General features: G+C 41.8%; 4 protein-coding genes across 7 annotated transcripts; 3 read left to right on the top strand and 1 right to left on the bottom strand.

Moving 5' to 3' along the window:
* The first annotated feature begins 72 nt into the window (after positions 1-72).
* Positions 73-1,639, top strand: LOC108097107. Its single transcript, XM_017199176.1, has 3 exons — positions 73-274; positions 436-1,126; positions 1,227-1,639. The coding sequence occupies exons 2-3, from the start codon at positions 961-963 to the stop codon at positions 1,535-1,537; spliced, it is 477 nt and encodes a 158-aa protein (XP_017054665.1). The 5' UTR covers positions 73-274; positions 436-960; the 3' UTR covers positions 1,538-1,639.
* A 110-nt stretch (positions 1,640-1,749) lies between these two features.
* LOC108097240 lies at positions 1,750-3,006 on the top strand. Its single transcript, XM_017199418.2, has 4 exons — positions 1,750-1,878; positions 2,048-2,207; positions 2,446-2,658; positions 2,713-3,006. Exons 1-4 carry the CDS (start codon positions 1,876-1,878, stop codon positions 2,955-2,957), a joined length of 621 nt encoding a protein of 206 aa, XP_017054907.1. The 5' UTR covers positions 1,750-1,875; the 3' UTR covers positions 2,958-3,006.
* A 128-nt stretch (positions 3,007-3,134) lies between these two features.
* On the top strand, positions 3,135-13,503 carry LOC108097239 (armadillo segment polarity protein). Of its 4 annotated transcripts, none has more exons than XM_017199414.2 (7): positions 3,135-3,272; positions 4,733-4,792; positions 7,132-8,771; positions 8,825-9,025; positions 9,088-9,360; positions 10,363-10,459; positions 12,768-13,503. In XM_017199414.2, exons 2-7 carry the CDS (start codon positions 4,762-4,764, stop codon positions 13,046-13,048), a joined length of 2,523 nt encoding a protein of 840 aa, XP_017054903.1. In that variant the 5' UTR covers positions 3,135-3,272; positions 4,733-4,761; the 3' UTR covers positions 13,049-13,503. The 4 variants fall into 4 exon arrangements, with proteins under 4 accessions (XP_017054903.1, XP_017054902.1, XP_017054906.1 ...); XM_017199413.1 differs by lacking the exon at positions 3,135-3,272 and adding an exon at positions 3,646-3,775; XM_017199415.2 differs by lacking the exon at positions 3,135-3,272 and adding an exon at positions 4,285-4,421.
* Positions 13,504-16,444: 2,941 nt separating this feature from the next.
* On the bottom strand, positions 16,445-17,444 carry LOC108097133 (39S ribosomal protein L16, mitochondrial). The gene is made up of 3 exons (XM_017199229.2): positions 17,290-17,444; positions 17,164-17,229; positions 16,445-17,105 (listed from the first exon to the last, which is right to left on the bottom strand). Exons 1-3 carry the CDS (start codon positions 17,336-17,338, stop codon positions 16,489-16,491), a joined length of 732 nt encoding a protein of 243 aa, XP_017054718.1. The 5' UTR covers positions 17,339-17,444; the 3' UTR covers positions 16,445-16,488.
* Positions 17,445-17,446: the final 2 nt, after the last annotated feature.

Below are 17,446 nucleotides of genomic sequence, written 5' to 3' on the forward strand. Positions count from 1 at the left end.
GATTAGGCTGGAATTGACGGCAATGAGCCAGTTCCACAACCCGAACAGGACATAAAGAATTACGGCAGCCAAGTGCAGAATGTGGTTGCCGCCTCCTCCTCCGCCTCCAAAGGATTGCGGCTGCGATTGTTTGGACACGCAATGGCAATCGCTCGAATAGGTTTATTTTCGGAAATTGCTGTTTACTTCAAGGATTCGGTTTTTGGGCTTGTACCAAATTACACCAATGACATGAAATCAAGCCAATGAGCGGATGGAAGCAGTGATGCTAAGGGTAAACCTTTTAAAATTTTACTTTCTGGATTTCTAGATGGTTGGCATAGAATAAAAAGTGTAGTATTTTGTATTTAACGGACTGATTAAGAATTTGGTTCAGATGAGGGTCTGTTCTTTAAAAATATTATATCCTATATCCTTTATATTACCCTCCTATAGGTACAGCTACTGCCCTGAGAACATCTACCACGTCACATCAATGTCTGAATGCCTTTTGCCTTCTCCTGACCCAATCGCACCCATCGTGGACACCCCGCAACAACTGCCGAGTAAGTTCGCCCGACAGGCGCCTTTCACGTTGGCGAAACTGTGATTGTGGGTCACACCACCACCGACACCCATCCTGCCCGACTGCCCTCTTAAGCCCCACTGGGGTGCGTCGTGGGGATGCGTGTGCAGTATTGGTAACATTGCCTGCCATCCAGCAACAATGGGAAAACTTTAATGAGAACAAGTTGCTGCCAAAACAGAAAGACAGCCAGGCAGACAAGCAGACAAGCGGATTGTCGGACGGACGGACGGACAGGTGTCCTTGCTGCAGAAAATTCCGCAGCCACGTCAAATGAACCGAGCACGCCACGAACTGCGGACGGATTTCTTGAGTCCCCGTATCGCTAGCAAGCTTCTTCGAGGAGCTGGAAAAGGAGGGCAAGTGAAAGCGCGAGTTGGGTCGCGCGGAGCAGTATGAAACCAGGACTCGAAACCACCGACGAAGGCGAGGAGGATAACGAGGGACAAGATCACCACGAGGGGGACCCCCGACCACTGCCCTACGATTTTGAAAAGGAGCTGATCGAAAAGTCCAACCGACACATCCGACTCTTTGAATCCTTTGTTCCAGTGAGCCAAGGTATGGGGGTTCAACATTCATAAAAGTAGTTAATAAACATTTGGCTTAGATTTTCTTCACCTACTTGGATGGAAGCTTTAGATCTTCTTCTGATTTATAGTTTATCCCCTGACCCGGAAGTTCTACGCCCAGTTTGACCAACGTCATCCGCCGGATCCGCTGCGTTATCTGCGGCACACCTGGCCGGAGAAGCAGTTGGAGCACCAGAGGCAGCTGGTTAAAGCTGTCCCGCTCCTAGAGTCCCAGGTTTACGGCTGGCTACCACTTCAAAGCGGAAAACGTGCTGCCGATCTTAATTTTTTGCACGCTCCAAAACTTCGCTGCGGGATGACGGTACACGGGGAGCGTTTGATTGCGGAGAGAATTACGGAACGACCACCTTTCAACGGACTTCGCTTCCTGCTCCACTAATCCTTAGTCTTCTCTAAAGAGATACGTGTCTAAGCGCCCATTTTAACATTTTTTGTTGATTATAAAATGCATAAAATGTTAGAGCTATATAACTATCTTTAATTATGTTTGCTGTTTATCTCATTTGGTGATTCGTGGGTTAATTCAAACTGCCTTGGCGAGGTGGCAACGCTTTATCGATTGTTTTTAATCAGGGATGTAATGCCGATATTTTTTGTTTGTTTATTTTTGTTTTTCTCTACGGTTGCTTTTAATTCGCGTTTTACTAAATGTGGAACTGGCTTTTTCTCCTGTTATGAGCACACAAATCTCCTAAGATTCTCACAGTAGCCGCCAACATGGTGGGTGTAAACGTATTGCTTTGCCTTTGGGAAGATCTACATATACGGCCTAATTCGCGGGCAGCAGAGTCAAAGGTCGCAATTTCTGGCCCCAGAAGCGACCAACGCTTAATCACTTTTGATTTTTAATTTGCCTTTCAGTAATGTAATTGCTGATCTAATCTTGCAGGCTCACTTAAACAAGGCACGCAAAGCCGCAAAAAAGACTGCAGAAGCAAAAACAAAAAGCAATTCAGAGCCGAAAAAAGCCCAAAACCCAGGCGATCAGAAAGAATTACCCAAAGATGACCAGTTTCTGGACGGGTTGCTTCAGTTTACTAACAAGACATGTACGTCCAGCGATCAAATTTACTAAGTGCTAATTACCCTATTTTTGAATTTTATTGGATGCTGCTCTAAACGGTTTTTGAACTTTTTGGTTTAATATTTCTTTTATTTGTTGAAATTATCTTCCCAAAAGAATGTTATAGGGATTTGTATGCTAACTTAAGTCGGACTTTCCTAGTTTTTAACTTTATTTTATCAAAGGAGTATTAAGTAATCATTAAATCTTTGCTGATCTTGCAGGGCTTCAAATCCGTCGCCTGGCCAAGTTTGTTATGTCAGAGCTGGGTGGCAATGAGTTTTTAGAGATCTTGGCGTCCTGGTGCGCACGAAATCCTCATATTGCCATTTGTTTGCTGGCCGGCGGTCTGGTCTTTCTCCTGCCTTTCCTCATAATCTTTGGGTTCGGAATAGCCACCATGCTGATGACCTTCACTGGCCTTTTAGTTCTAGAAGGTGAACTAATCAGTGTTTGTTTATAAACCCACTTTAATTTACCCTTTTTTTCAGGCACTCTCCTGACAATCGTGTCCATGGTATTCTTTGCCTGTCTAGGGGGATTTGTCATCATGGTTCCTATTTTCGGTGTCGCAGTTGTAGCCGCTTATTTTGGCTTTGCCCAGGTCTACGGACTTTACGACGGCATGGAGCGGCAAAAGAGTGCCCTAATTAAGTTTGTAAGGGATCAGCGGAAGGCATGCGAGTCACCGTCAAGTTCAATGACCATATCTGAGGAACCCAATTCGGCTTCATAAGCCAATATTACTTGCCCATCAAACATAGTTATTAAATGAATAAAATCCAGTGCTTGAATTTTTCCTTATGTTCAACTGTAAAACCAATCAAATATTTTTACAGGTTTCCGAATAACACATTTTAAAAACGGCGCTCAGGATTGTTCTTTGTAAAAAACAGGTTGGCAGGAACCTGTGGTAAGTTATCAGCTATCGGTTATCGGCTCTTCGCCCAATACAGTTTTCTCAGTCGTGGATTTTTGTCGAATTTTAAGATTTAAGTGCGTTATAAGAACAGAAACCTGCCTTTGAGCAGACAAATTAACTTCCGACTTGGTAAGTATTATGAAGCAATATAGGTTTTCACAGTTTTCAGCACAACTTAAGCAGTTTTTACATAAACTTAAATTGTAATACACCCACACGCACACATGTAGGCGATTGTGTAGGTAATGTTTATACAAGATAAACGGTAGGAAACAGATTACAAAGCTTGGTCTACAAATTAGTATTGCGTTCTGTTATTTATAAGTCAGCTATGGCGAAATCTCCCGCAAAATCTCCTAAGGCGTACTGGAAAATTTTGTTGCTAAAAAGGGCATAGTTAAAATTTGTGAAGATTTCTCTATGTTCTTACAAGCATAAATTTTTAAAAATTTCCACGGGGCTATCGGCCAGCGACTATCGTGTTATCGGAGCAGCAACAGGCCATCTCTAGTTAGGTCTCTGTCGCCATATACACAGTTTTTTTCAGCAGAGACAATTCGTTGCTAGTTTGCCCCAGTGCGTTTTAAATTAATAAATTCTGCTCCAAGGCAGACTTTAATCCTTTGGAAGCGGTAAGAAAATGGAGTAGAGTGTTGTCTATTTAAGAAAGTGAGTTTTGTGTTTGGAATAAAAAGCTGGAAAGCAAGGGCAAACAAGTTCGCGCGGGGCTTGAAGGGGGTGTGGTGAGATGTGAGCTTGTATGTGTAAGCGTTGGAGCTGGATACACACAAACGGCAGTTTTATGTATTCTCCCCCGTGGGACTGCTTTCCTACTCGTGGAATGTAAACAATGCCGCAGACAGGAAACTGTGTTTTCCCGAATTAAGGGCTCATTATCGGCGGCTTGGTATTTTATCTAATCTGAAACTCCATAATCGGAAATTAGAATCCTTTCTTCATGTATGTATGCACAATCTGGCGGATCTGTGGCAACTCTGCGCAGCACTGCATTCGTGTGCTGCAGTGCGACCCTTTACTTCTCTTCTCTCTCATTTCCACTTGCTCTCCTTTAATGCTTAGTCCATCTCACTCGCGCAGTGTTGCAAGTGTTTCGTGCTTCACTGTACGCTATACGATTCTGTTCCATTTTAACGAGCGTGCTGGTCGGTCGCATTTTCCAGAAGCTGCAGTAAAAAAAAAAATATTTTCTAGTGTTTTTTTTTGAGTGCCTGAAGCTTGAAGAAGTGACAAAGATAGTAATCAAATAAATAACTCAAGGTTTGTGGCCAAAGTCTTTACCAGGTAGAGAGGCCCACACAAACACGTCTACCTGTGGTCTGCCTGCGTGTGTGTGTTTGTGCTTCTTTGGCATACGCAGCATAATTTGTATTAAGCTGCGACATCTTAAAGCGGAAATTAATTAAACAAAAAAGAAATCACATATTAAGTCAGTAATATGCCTGCAAAAAAATATAGCTCGCAATTTGGGTTTAACTGTTGTTTCTAGTTTTTATACATACACACTCAAACTGTAGTTTGTGTTAACTGTTAAGCAAATTACTCATTTATGATCTGTCTCTTTCTTGCAGGTGTGGTGTAAAGCGCCTTAATCACCAAGATGAGTTACATGCCAGCCCAGAACCGTACCAGTAAGTATTTCTAGCGGTGCTCTTCCATTTTCCTTTTTCCAAAAATCCATTTGGAAAAACTCCAAAATACCCAAAATGTAAAAAAAAAAAAAGTAATTTTGTTTGAGTTTAAGGGGCTTCAGGTTATCTTATCCAATTTTACTTAGAAATAGGAGTTAAGGAGAAAACCCTAGAAATTCACTGCCATTATGAATAAAACCACATCAGCTTTATTAGAGTTATTACTTGTGGTGCAAGTAATAAACCTTTTTAAAATCTATAATTTTCTATTTTATTTTTTTTATAAGCTCCTGTATCGCAATACAATAACAACTCTGTTGCAGTAATTATTGTAAAGAGAGAGAGATACTTGTTGTTGACAAATTTGCCCAATGTGACATAAAGTATTTGCTTTTGTTATTTGTTTTTGATGCTTCCTTTGTTAGAATTGTGAAATATATAGGGTAACTATGCTATCCATTCACCCCCAATAAATAATTTATGCCTGTTCTATGAGTTGCCCACATTTACATACTTGTTAATGCTTAAACATGCACCATTTGGATGATCTTTTTTTTTTTTGTGCGATTACCAACCACCAGGCGTATACTGTGTCCCTGTCCTTACCACCAAAAAAAGCTGTTTGTGTTCCTTTGATTTTGCAATTTAAAATTCGTATGACGACGCTGCTAAAAGGACAAGGAAGGAAGATGTTTTCCTCCCTCTCGCGGTTCTTTTTGCCACTTCATTTGCAGTGTGCAAAGTCTGTTAACCATGGAATAGCAGAGGCCTAGCCAGGACATTATCAGGAGGGTGAATTAACTAGACGTATTTTAAATATTTATTTAAGAACTAGAATTGCAGTCTTGCTTATTGATAGATAACTTTAATAAAGCTTAAAAAGTTCTTACCAGTTTTCGATTCGCTGTATAATTAAAGTCGATTTGTTAGTTATACTTATGTATTTTGCAAATTTATGGTGCCAAACCCAGTAAACCCCCTTTTTACGCCTCTGTTTGGTACCCTTTGAAACTTGATTTCTCTTGCCTCTACTCACGCAGCTTGCACGTGGCACAGCCACCCACCCATCCGTCCTCTAACAACCTCCCAGGACCTTTTAGGTCCTTCCTCTCAGACTTCCAATTTTATTTTCGACTTGGCTGCACATTTTCTTCTGCTTTTTGGTTTTTTTTTTGCTGCTGCTGTGCAGAATTTAATTAGTAAGCGGCAACTTCCACTTAAAGGCTCCGGCCGTTCTCTACCCCTTATTACATACATTCCCTTCGTTCCAGCATTTCTCCCTTCGAGGGATAAAGCGGAGGAAAACGCACTTAATCGATTCGGGAAATGATTCGAAACAGAAGCACAGTCCTACGTGCTTGTAGCGAACAAAATTGAGCAATTAAGGAATAAATATCTTTCTATGGGTTATCTAAAGCTAAATTAATTTTATGAAACCAATCTTAACAGATTACATTACATTAAACAACTCTATAAGGGTTCGGTCAACTAAATATTATAATCCATTTTTATCAATACTCTTGGCCTGAATTTGAGTTTTTTCAAATTCAGCTGTTTTTATGTTTGATTTATACAGGTTTGCCTGTTGTAAATATTAACGAGCCGTATGATCAAAAAAGGGGGAGTTTGCAAATGCATACAAAAGGGGCGTGGCCGCACTGTGTCCGCGCATAAGTAAAACAACAAAGGCAAAAAGCGGGGCCCGAAAAGGCATAATTAAGACAGAAGTGGCAAACAAAAAGCCCCACGAATCCTTTGCCAAGACCCTCTCATGTGTGAGCATCATGACCCCCTCCCTGTTTTCGCTCCACCCATCCGCTCTAAACTTTGTGGAAATATCCTGCAGCGTTCAATTTGTCACGCTTCACAGTTTTCCTTTTGCAATTTTTTGCGATATATGGGGTGGGGGCTGCTCACTTTGCTGTCAGTCGCTGTCGTTTCCCATTTTTCCATTTCCCAAGGAACAAGCTGTAGAGGGTTTAAAGAGAGAACCCGAGCTCAAATCAAAAACTAAACCCAATGCCAGAGATAAAGTGTAGATACTAAGTTGCATTCAGTCTGAGGGCCATGTTTCCGTTGTCCTACGCCATTCTTGCTCTGCAAAAGGTTGACAACAAGGAATATATATATACATAAGACTATACCTATACATACATAACTCGAAGAAATGCGTTATGCGTTTTCAAATATGTATATATATACATTTATATATTATTATGCCATTTTCAATAAATAACGATGTTAAAATTAGCTTAAAAATTTCAATTCCAAACTGAGCGTCTGTAACGCACTGATGCAAGTACAAAAAAGACTAACATTATTTGTCCCTCTGCTTGCAGTGTCGCATAATAATCAATACAATCCTCCGGATCTGCCGCCGATGGTGTCCGCCAAAGAGCAGACCCTCATGTGGCAGCAGAACTCGTATCTGGGCGACTCCGGCATTCACTCGGGTGCCGTGACCCAGGTGCCCTCGCTGTCCGGTAAGGAAGACGAGGAGATGGAGGGCGATCCGCTGATGTTCGACCTGGACACTGGTTTCCCGCAGAACTTTACACAGGACCAAGTGGACGACATGAACCAGCAGCTGAGCCAGACGCGCTCCCAACGCGTCCGTGCTGCTATGTTCCCGGAGACCCTGGAGGAGGGCATCGAAATTCCCTCCACCCAGTTTGATCCGCAACAACCGACGGCGGTGCAGCGCCTATCGGAACCGTCACAGATGTTGAAGCACGCGGTGGTGAATCTTATCAACTACCAGGACGACGCCGAGCTGGCTACCAGGGCCATACCGGAGTTAATCAAGCTGCTGAACGACGAAGATCAGGTGGTCGTTTCGCAGGCCGCCATGATGGTCCACCAGCTGTCGAAGAAGGAGGCCTCGCGACACGCCATTATGAACAGCCCACAGATGGTGGCCGCTTTGGTGCGCGCCATCTCGAACAGCAATGATCTGGAGAGCACCAAGGCAGCGGTAGGCACTCTGCACAACTTATCGCACCATCGCCAGGGTCTGCTGGCCATATTCAAGAGCGGCGGAATACCGGCTCTCGTCAAGCTGCTCTCCTCGCCAGTTGAAAGTGTGCTCTTCTATGCGATTACCACGCTGCACAACCTGCTACTCCACCAGGATGGCTCCAAAATGGCCGTGCGCCTGGCTGGCGGCCTCCAAAAGATGGTTACGCTGCTGCAGAGGAACAATGTTAAGTTTCTAGCTATCGTCACCGATTGCCTGCAGATTCTGGCCTACGGTAACCAGGAGAGCAAGCTCATAATCCTCGCCTCCGGTGGGCCTAATGAATTGGTGCGCATCATGCGCTCCTACGACTATGAGAAGTTGCTGTGGACCACCTCGCGGGTGCTCAAGGTGCTGTCGGTTTGCTCCAGCAACAAGCCCGCCATCGTGGACGCCGGAGGCATGCAAGCGTTGGCCATGCACTTGGGCAATATGTCGCCCCGCCTCGTCCAAAACTGCCTGTGGACGCTCCGTAATCTGTCTGATGCGGCCACCAAGGTGGAGGGCCTCGAAGCCCTGCTCCAATCGCTCGTGCAGGTCTTGGGTTCCACCGATGTCAACGTGGTCACCTGTGCCGCCGGCATCCTCTCGAATCTGACTTGCAACAATCAGCGCAATAAGGCCACCGTTTGCCAAGTGGGCGGTGTGGACGCCCTCGTCCGTACCATCATCAATGCTGGGGATCGCGAGGAGATCACCGAGCCGGCCGTCTGCGCCCTGCGTCACCTGACCTCGCGTCACGTGGACTCGGAGCTGGCCCAGAACGCCGTGCGTTTAAACTATGGCCTCTCCGTAATTGTGAAGCTACTGCATCCACCATCGCGCTGGCCGTTAATCAAGGCCGTCATCGGGCTCATACGCAATTTGGCTCTCTGCCCGGCCAACCACGCTCCTCTGCGCGAGCACGGGGCTATTCACCACTTGGTGCGGCTGCTAATGCGCGCTTTCCAAGACACAGAGAGGGTAAGTTTGCACGTACTTGTGGATTGTTCGTACTAACTGTTGTCTACAACCAGCAACGCTCCTCGATTGCCACCACGGGCTCGCAGCAGCCGTCCGCCTACGCCGACGGAGTACGCATGGAGGAGATTGTCGAGGGCACGGTGGGGGCTTTACATATCCTGGCCCGTGAGTCCCACAACCGGGCGCTCATTCGGCAGCAGTCGGTGATACCGATCTTTGTGCGTTTGCTGTTCAACGAAATTGAAAACATTCAGGTGGGATGAAAGCTGTTTTGAAAGAGAATTCGCGTCACTTACGTTTACGTTTTTGATTTCAGCGCGTGGCTGCCGGCGTTCTTTGCGAACTGGCCGCCGACAAGGAGGGCGCTGAGATTATTGAGCAGGAGGGCGCCACCGGGCCGCTGACCGATCTGCTTCACTCGCGCAACGAGGGTGTGGCTACGTACGCCGCCGCCGTGCTGTTCCGGATGAGCGAAGACAAGCCACAGGACTACAAGAAGCGGCTGTCCATCGAGTTGACCAACTCGCTATTGCGCGAGGACAACAATATTTGGGCTAATGCCGACTTGGGCATGGGTCCCGATCTGCAGGTGCGTGCCAAGTAGGCTAAGAAGACGAGAGGTCTCCGGTTTTCCGGCTCTTTAAACACCCCTTTTTGTGTTCTCATGATTCAAATTTTAAATCCCGCGCGAAAAGCGAACGCGCTCTGTACATAAAATTGTAAACTTGTAGAAAACTTACTCTAGTCAAGCATTATATAATGGTATCTATATTAAGTATCGACCTATATACCGCTTGCTTACGATTTCGATAACATACATTTAAATTTCATCTTGATTTTGATTTATATGTTTTGTTATTTGCTTTTATTGTAACCCAAGAATCGATAGATCATAAATGTTAGTTGATAAGTAGGTAGCTGTAGATGACTATCAATTACGTATACCGATTCCGATTAGTTATCATCGTTTTTTTTATACCGCAAACCTCTTAACCACACCCCTACCCCTACCCCTTTCCACGTATCCCTCCGAAAACAATGCCACCGGAAACATACATACATACATACATTAATTTAAATTTGTATTATGCGATTTCTCGAACTTTGTGTTTATGATTTTGTAATTAATTCACGTTTTTTATTTAATTTTTGTTCTTTTCTTTTTTTTTCCTTTATGTTTACTTTGTGTGTGTTAAACCAAAAAAAAAAAAAAAAAAAAACACTATACACACAACTGCAACGGTAAATGAACCGAAACCACCAATGACGGATAATCACTGCACCAAAATCTCACCAACAACAATAAACATCGCGACTGTCTCTGTCTCACTCTCGTCGCCCCCGCTCCTACAACCACCCCCTCTCTCCCCCGTCTTTCACATTCACTTGCAAACTGGCGTTTGCGTGTGTCTTCTTCTTTCCTAACAACTTTTCACTTCTGATCCATCCCAACAACAAATAAATGAAAACAAAACTTAAAAAAAAAAAATAAAACATCGAACACACAATCATACACGAACGATCACGCACAAACTACGCACAAACAAACGCACACCGACCGATAAACAAACACGAAATCGATCGATCACAGGATATGCTTGGACCCGAAGAAGCATATGAAGGCCTGTACGGACAAGGTCCGCCCAGCGTGCACAGTTCGCACGGAGGTCGCGCATTCCATCAGCAAGGTATGTATGCCATATGCATAAGAGACCAAGCCCCCCATACCCTTAACCAAGCCCCAAGAAGAAGAACCCCCGTGAAACCCACTCAAAAATAAACTAATGGGAACGTTAAATGGCTCAGACAATTCGATAACTCCTTGGGCCCCGACCCCGATACCACCCCGCATTCATTTAATCGTTTCCGTCTCTGTTCATCTCTCAAATAAGCACTAATTAATCGAAGCCTAATTGTTAAGTTCACATCAAACTTTAAAAGTGTGAACCAAAGACCTTTCCCTGTGCCACTCGCTAGATCTCTTTACATCTCTGTATTCTTGCTCGTTATTCCCCGATTTCGTTATCCCCTAATTTCCACGGCTGCATGCAAAGGAAATAAATAAAGACTAGTTTGTGTGCGTGTTATTTGGTTATTAAGCCACAACTTTGGTCAATTCTCGTGCAAATCTAAAACCTATTATCGTATACGATGAATACAAAATTTTTTGTAATTAACTGGGTTACTTTATAGTAGCTGACTTTTTAAGGGGGGAAATACAATTAGAAATTTTTTTTTTTCGAAAAAATTTTTTTTGGTGTAATGTACTCTAAATATGTCTGAGAATAAGCCTTTAAAAGCATAAAGCCGTCCGGTCCTTATTTTCAAAGTTATACACAATTTAGTGAGGGTGTGTCATATGGCGGACATGCACAAAAGTAAACTTTAAACGCTTCTCCTGAAAAGTCGTGTTTTCAAAGTCGCCGTGCAATGTACAGGTCAGAGATTTTATTTTAATCGAATGCGGTTTTTTGCATTATGTTTGAAATTAAATTCTCCACACCATGAATATAACAGTTTTTCATACTTGTTTGTTATAACATGTTTTTTTTACAAACAAAGTCGAAAAAAAAACGTTATTTTTGAAAATTTTTTTAACTTCAAATTTTTTAATGGAAAAATAATTTTTTTCAAATATGGAATAATTCATGGTGTGCGCTGTACCTTTAAGTTTAAAGCCCAGTTGCTGTTTTTTGTTTAAGTCGTGATCCTGGACCTGGAGACTGCACGGCGCAAAGTCCTTCCCTAAAAACACGACTCCACATTATTGATCATAAATGGGCTTAATTACAATATTTTTCAAAAAACTTGACTGATTTTTATTGCTCAATAATTACCTAATAACATGCAAAAAGAATCGCTAAGATTCATTTAACACCCTACTTGCAATCCACTCCCAAAGATAGCCCTCATTTCAGGCTTTCTAATTGTATTTTTCCCCTTAAAGAAACGTTTATCAGGATAACATACTTCGTTAGGCGCCAGTTGCATAAATTAACGTTAAACAGACAAGAATACCCTTTGGTAACCCCTTCATTGCTGTCTTAATGGATTAGAGGAGAAAAGAAGTACCTGTCCTTGTGGGCCTTAAACGAACAAACTATTGACCTTACACGTAGTTATCAGCACCACAAACACAAACACAGAACACCTATAAATAAACATCCACTAGCAACAACAAGGAGCAATTGCGTAGAGGAAGGATACCACTGCCAGAAGAGTTCATTTATCTTTTGTATACTACAACCATTTAAAGACATTTTATCATCGGTTGGACCGCGTGGGATAAATCAACATAAACTTTTTATCAATAATTTTTAATAATTATCCTTTTGTATACATTTCTTGCGTTTAGTTTTTTTAGAATGCATTTAAAATTCAAACTGTCCATCTTCGGAAAAAGAGGAGTAATGAAGTTTAGAGCATTTCATTTCAGTTTGCATGACACGTAGCCTGCGATTATCGCATAGAACTAGTCACTTATCGTGTACATAATTTTAGTTTGTAAGACGTGCGTGCATGCAGATTTTAAGAAGGAGGTCAACCAGAATTCAACATATCTTTGTGTCGTATTTAGTTTTAGACTAAGCGGCATTTAACGACCGATCTATGTTGTTAAATACTTTAGGTTAATTTAAAAAGGCGGTCGTGTATGAGTGAAATTCACGTTTCGTTTAAACTGGTGTTTACCCTTTTGACGCGCCGATGAAGTGGCCATAAGTAATAAAGATTTGAAAATATGGACAAAAATTAAACAACACTATTAAATCTGCATGATATACTATATACTATTCAGTGCGATTTAAGTTAATTGTTTGATGTTTATTAAATTTTGTGGATAGCTCAAATGTGTAACCGATTCCAGCGAGAAATTATGAATCCACTTGTGCAGGACTGCATTGCCCACCATGTGCAAGTTGATGCCCTACCTTATGAATACTGTTCACTAATCAGAACTCTCGACCTTGTTTTGTTCCCCTTTTTGTTTGTTCGCAGGATATGATACTCTACCAATAGATTCGATGCAGGGTCTGGAGATCAGCAGCCCCGTGGGCGGCGGCGCTGCTGCCGGCAATGGTGGAGCGGTGGGCGGAGCTGGCGGCGGCGCTGGCAACATCGGCGCCATCCCGCCCAGCGGCGCACCTACATCGCCTTATTCCATGGACATGGATGTGGGAGAGATAGATGCCGGTGCTTTGAACTTTGATTTGGACGCCATGCCGACGCCACCCAATGACAACAACAATCTGGCTGCCTGGTACGATACCGACTGTTAGACGAGCCGAGCTAAGGGTAAGGGTCGAGATTTTATTCGACCCAACAGAAAACAACACAAAACACACACGAATCCCCCGTCCTATTAATATAGCCCTCTTCCACCGGGTGCGACTTCATGAACTGAGAGATGGAGCGATCACTGATCACTGATCCCTGATCACCGATACTTGACATGATCAACGAAAAGTGTTGATTTTAATTGACAAAGGAAAAGGAGAGGAGAGATGCTGAGGCACAAGAAAGGCGAAGGCCACTGAGGCCCGTGGAAGAAGGCTATTGTTCACACCCCCTCGACACATATACACACACGCATACATGCATAATATTATATATTAATTATAATACGAAAGCAACGGCAAGAAAAACATATTATATGATGCATTACATATTATCCACATAAACGAAATGGAAAATTAAACAAATGTTTGCAATAGAACTCGTACATTTCCCTTCAGATATGTGTTTGTTATTTGTTGAAAGGTGGAAAGCCGAAGATAACAAGAAGTAAGTATGGGCTTTCAAGTGCTAGATTTAAGCCATTTTCTAAGAAAGCCATTTTTTCATACACCCAGAATTCGTAATAAAATTCAGAATCGACTTCCTCGCCTGAAAGTGTTAAAATTTTTTGGCAAAAAATAATGAAAATTGGGCCAAAAATCGCTCATTACTAACCTGCCCAAATTTAAGCTGATCAGCTGACCGATTCCACAGAGCGCTGCTGTGGATTCACCTACTTCGAAGTTTTGTTTGCCAGCTGCTTCAAATCCAAAATGATGACTTTTTGAAAAATGATTATTTAAATGCCGTAATAAACATACTAATAAAAAAGTTGTTCCAATTAGTACATGAATTCCATGGAATCCTGTTGCTATATAAAAAGTAGATCCATAAACTGAATCTGCAATTGTAAATGGAGCTTCGATATATTCGAGTCCACTCCCGGATGCAGTGCATCATGAGTCGCCTCCTCCTACTGGAGTCCACACCCGGATGCAGTGCATCATGGGTCGACTCCTCATACTGGAGTCCACTCCCGGATGCAGTGCATCATGGGTCGACTCCCCCTACTGGAGTCCACTCCCGGATGCAGTGCATCATGGGTCGACTCCTCCTACTGGAGTCCACTCCCGGATGCAGTGCATCATAGCCTGACTTGGCATGAACTTGAAAGTGGCGGATACCTTCCTGCATGAAGTGGACTCCAGGATGCAGTGCATCAAAACCCGAAGAGGTGGGTAGCAGTTTTTTTTTAATTAAGTGATGACGTGGTCTTTTGTAAATGTAATGCAATTATTTAATTAAATATTATTTTATTTTATTTCAGGTTTTTGGTTGTGTGTTTGGCTGGTTGCAGAAAATAATTGGTGACACCATCTTACTTGTAACTTGGAGTTGAATATTAGGATGCAGTGCACCAAGTTTTTTTTCGCAGTGAGTACATCAATTAGACAGTAAATAATTAAGTTATTAATTTTAAGATCAATCAAGAGCAACAGATAAAGATCTGAAATTATTCAAGAACAATAAGAAAGAAATTCAACAGGTGATTTTGTTCAAATAATGAACTTGAAGTACTCCTATATCAAACACAATTAGTTATCTAAAACAACTAGGGTCATATTATAATAATATATATAGTAAGAATAGTTGTAAGAATGCGGTTACCGGAGATATATGCTGATACCACCAAAATGGACTGGAGAACAGGCTGCAAGATCAAGGATTAATGACGAGATCTTCTATTGAACTTCACTCCTGGATGCAGTGCATCAACTCATTGGGGTATGTATTTCTTAAATAATTAGTTTGTATTAAATATTTTAACTGATATTTTGAAATCCTTTTTTTCATGTTTAAATAATTTAGCTAATAGTTTGAAATTCTTCTTTTCATTACAGGTGATGGCTATAACGTTTTACTTGGAGTGAACTCAAGATGCAGTGAATCAAAAACCCAAAGAGGTAAATACCTTTCTTACTAACAAATTAATTCCAGCTTTTATTATTTAACAAATTATTTATTGTATATTTTTTTTTATTTAATTTCAGGGTGAAGTGTAAATGTTGCGGATAAAGTGGTTGTAGTGATTATCCTATTGAACTTCACTCCAGGATGCAGTGCATCAACTCGTTGTGGTGTGTATTTTTATAATAATTAATTTGTATAAAATAATTTAACTAATATTTTGAATCCTTCTTTTCGTTACAGGTGATGACTATACTTTTCTACTTGGAGTGAACTTCAAGATGCAGTGAATCAAAAACCCAAAAAGGTAAATACCTTTTTACTAACAAATTAATACTGACCATTATTATTTTTAAAATTACTTATTTTATTTTTTGTTTCTTATTTAATTTCAGGGTAAAGTGTAAAGTGTAAATGTTGCGGATAAAGTGGTTGCAGTTATTATCTTACTTCAAGAAGACGAAAGATTGCAGTGCACCAAGGATTTTTCGCAGTGAGTACATGAATTAGACAGTAAATAATTAAGTTATTTATTTTAAGATATCAGATATATTTTGACAAAGAATTTAAAAGCAACAGATAAAGATCTGAGAGTATTCAAAAACATAAAAGAAATTTAAAAGTTGTATACTATCAAATATTAAACTTGAAGTATATGAAAATCAAACACAATTAATCATTTAAAACAAGTAGGGACATATAATATTAATATATATAGTAAGAATAGTTGTAAGAATGCGGTTACCGGAGATATATGCTGATACTACCAAAATGGACTGGAGAACAGGCTGCAAGATCAAGGTTTACTGGCGAGGTCTTCCATTGAACTCCACTCCAGAATGTAGTGCATCAACTCATTGGGGTATGTATTTCTTAAATAATCAATTTGTATTAAATAATTGAACTAATGTTTTGAAATCCTTCTTTTCATTACAGGTGATGACTAAACCTTCCTATTTGGAGTGAATTTCAAGATGCAGTGAATCAAAAACCCCAAGAGGTAAATATCTTTTTTACTAACAAATTAATACTAACTATTACTATCTGTACAAATTACTTATTTTATTTTTTGTTTCTTATTTGATTTCAGGGTAAAGTGTAAAGTGGTTGCAGTTACTATCTTACTTCAAGAAGACGAAAGATTGCAGTGTACCAGGGTTTTTTCGCAGTGAGTACATGAATTAGACAGTAAATAAATAAGTTATTTATTTTAAGATGAAAAATACGACTCGATATGATAAAAAAAAAACAACGACTTTCAGCCAGATAGCTTAAAATTATAAATAAAACCAACCCATAAATCGAAAACTTATCCAACATCCAAGCATGTCAAAAATCAAAACTTCACTTCAAAGTCAAACTTTTAATTTTAGCTATAGTTTGTTTTTTGGTTCTTGTTTTATAACTTAGAGAAAACAACGAAAAACGTGTAAAGAGAATTGCGTTGTTTATTGGGAATAGATATTCTATTCTATTACAAGTGTTTGCCAAACCACTTGTGATCGACGGGCGAAAGCCACCGATGGCACCCGTTGAGGTTATTCTGGATCACGTACTTCATGGTGAAGGGATTCTCGTTCTGGTGGGCGTGCTCCTCCTCAGCTGCCCGCTGCTTGTCCAGCATCTCCTGGGAGACGACGGTGGCCTGAAACGGCAACTGATTGGTTACCTGCTGCAGAAACTGTTTGACCTCGACGAACTCGCACCGGCCGGCAATCTCGACGATGACGCGTCCGGCCTTGATGGGAGTCACGTAGTGGTCAATGGCCCCCTTTCCGCCTCCCATACGCTGGCCCTGACCTTTCTTGGTGATTGGCTGCCAGGGGGCAGGAACGCGCCAGGTTGCGAACATGGTGTTCACGTTCATTTTGCGTCCGATCGTCAGGCGCATCATCTCGTAGTGGCCCCAGCGCAGACGGCCTCCGCCGGTTGCCACAATGGCGTATTGCTTATGGAGCAAGGTGTTGTGAACCGTCTCTGGGCCGCGCATATATCGCAGGCGCTTCTGCATCTTGGGCGGACGGATGTTCGGCGGAAGCTGCGGCTGGCGCTCCATGATTCTTAGCTTGGGACGCTCGGGCTGCTCCACATCTGCGGGTTGCCGGACATCATGTTATTGTGGGCTTATCGACCAAGGGATGTTACTTACTTTGGTATTTGATGGGCGGGGCGAAGTATTTAAGGCCGGCTGTGTTCACGGTTGCTATGCTGCTCGCTGAAAGTTACGGAAAGTCTGTTGAAGTGTGTTTAGGTAAATAGGAAACCGTTCTCCCACCTGACAGGGATTGCTTGAAAAGCTGTGTAACTGATTTAAGACTCTGCATGGCTGGTTTCACTAAGACTTATTGATATTTCCACTTATTTTATAAGTCAAATGTGTTGCATCAATAATAGAGATGGGAAACATAAAAGATTGCGTATAAAAACACCGC

The sequence above is a fragment of the Drosophila ficusphila genome, unplaced genomic scaffold (assembly GCF_018152265.1).
Source record: "Drosophila ficusphila isolate 14025-0441.05 unplaced genomic scaffold, ASM1815226v1 contig_198, whole genome shotgun sequence".
NCBI lineage: Eukaryota > Metazoa > Arthropoda > Insecta > Diptera > Drosophilidae > Drosophila > Drosophila ficusphila.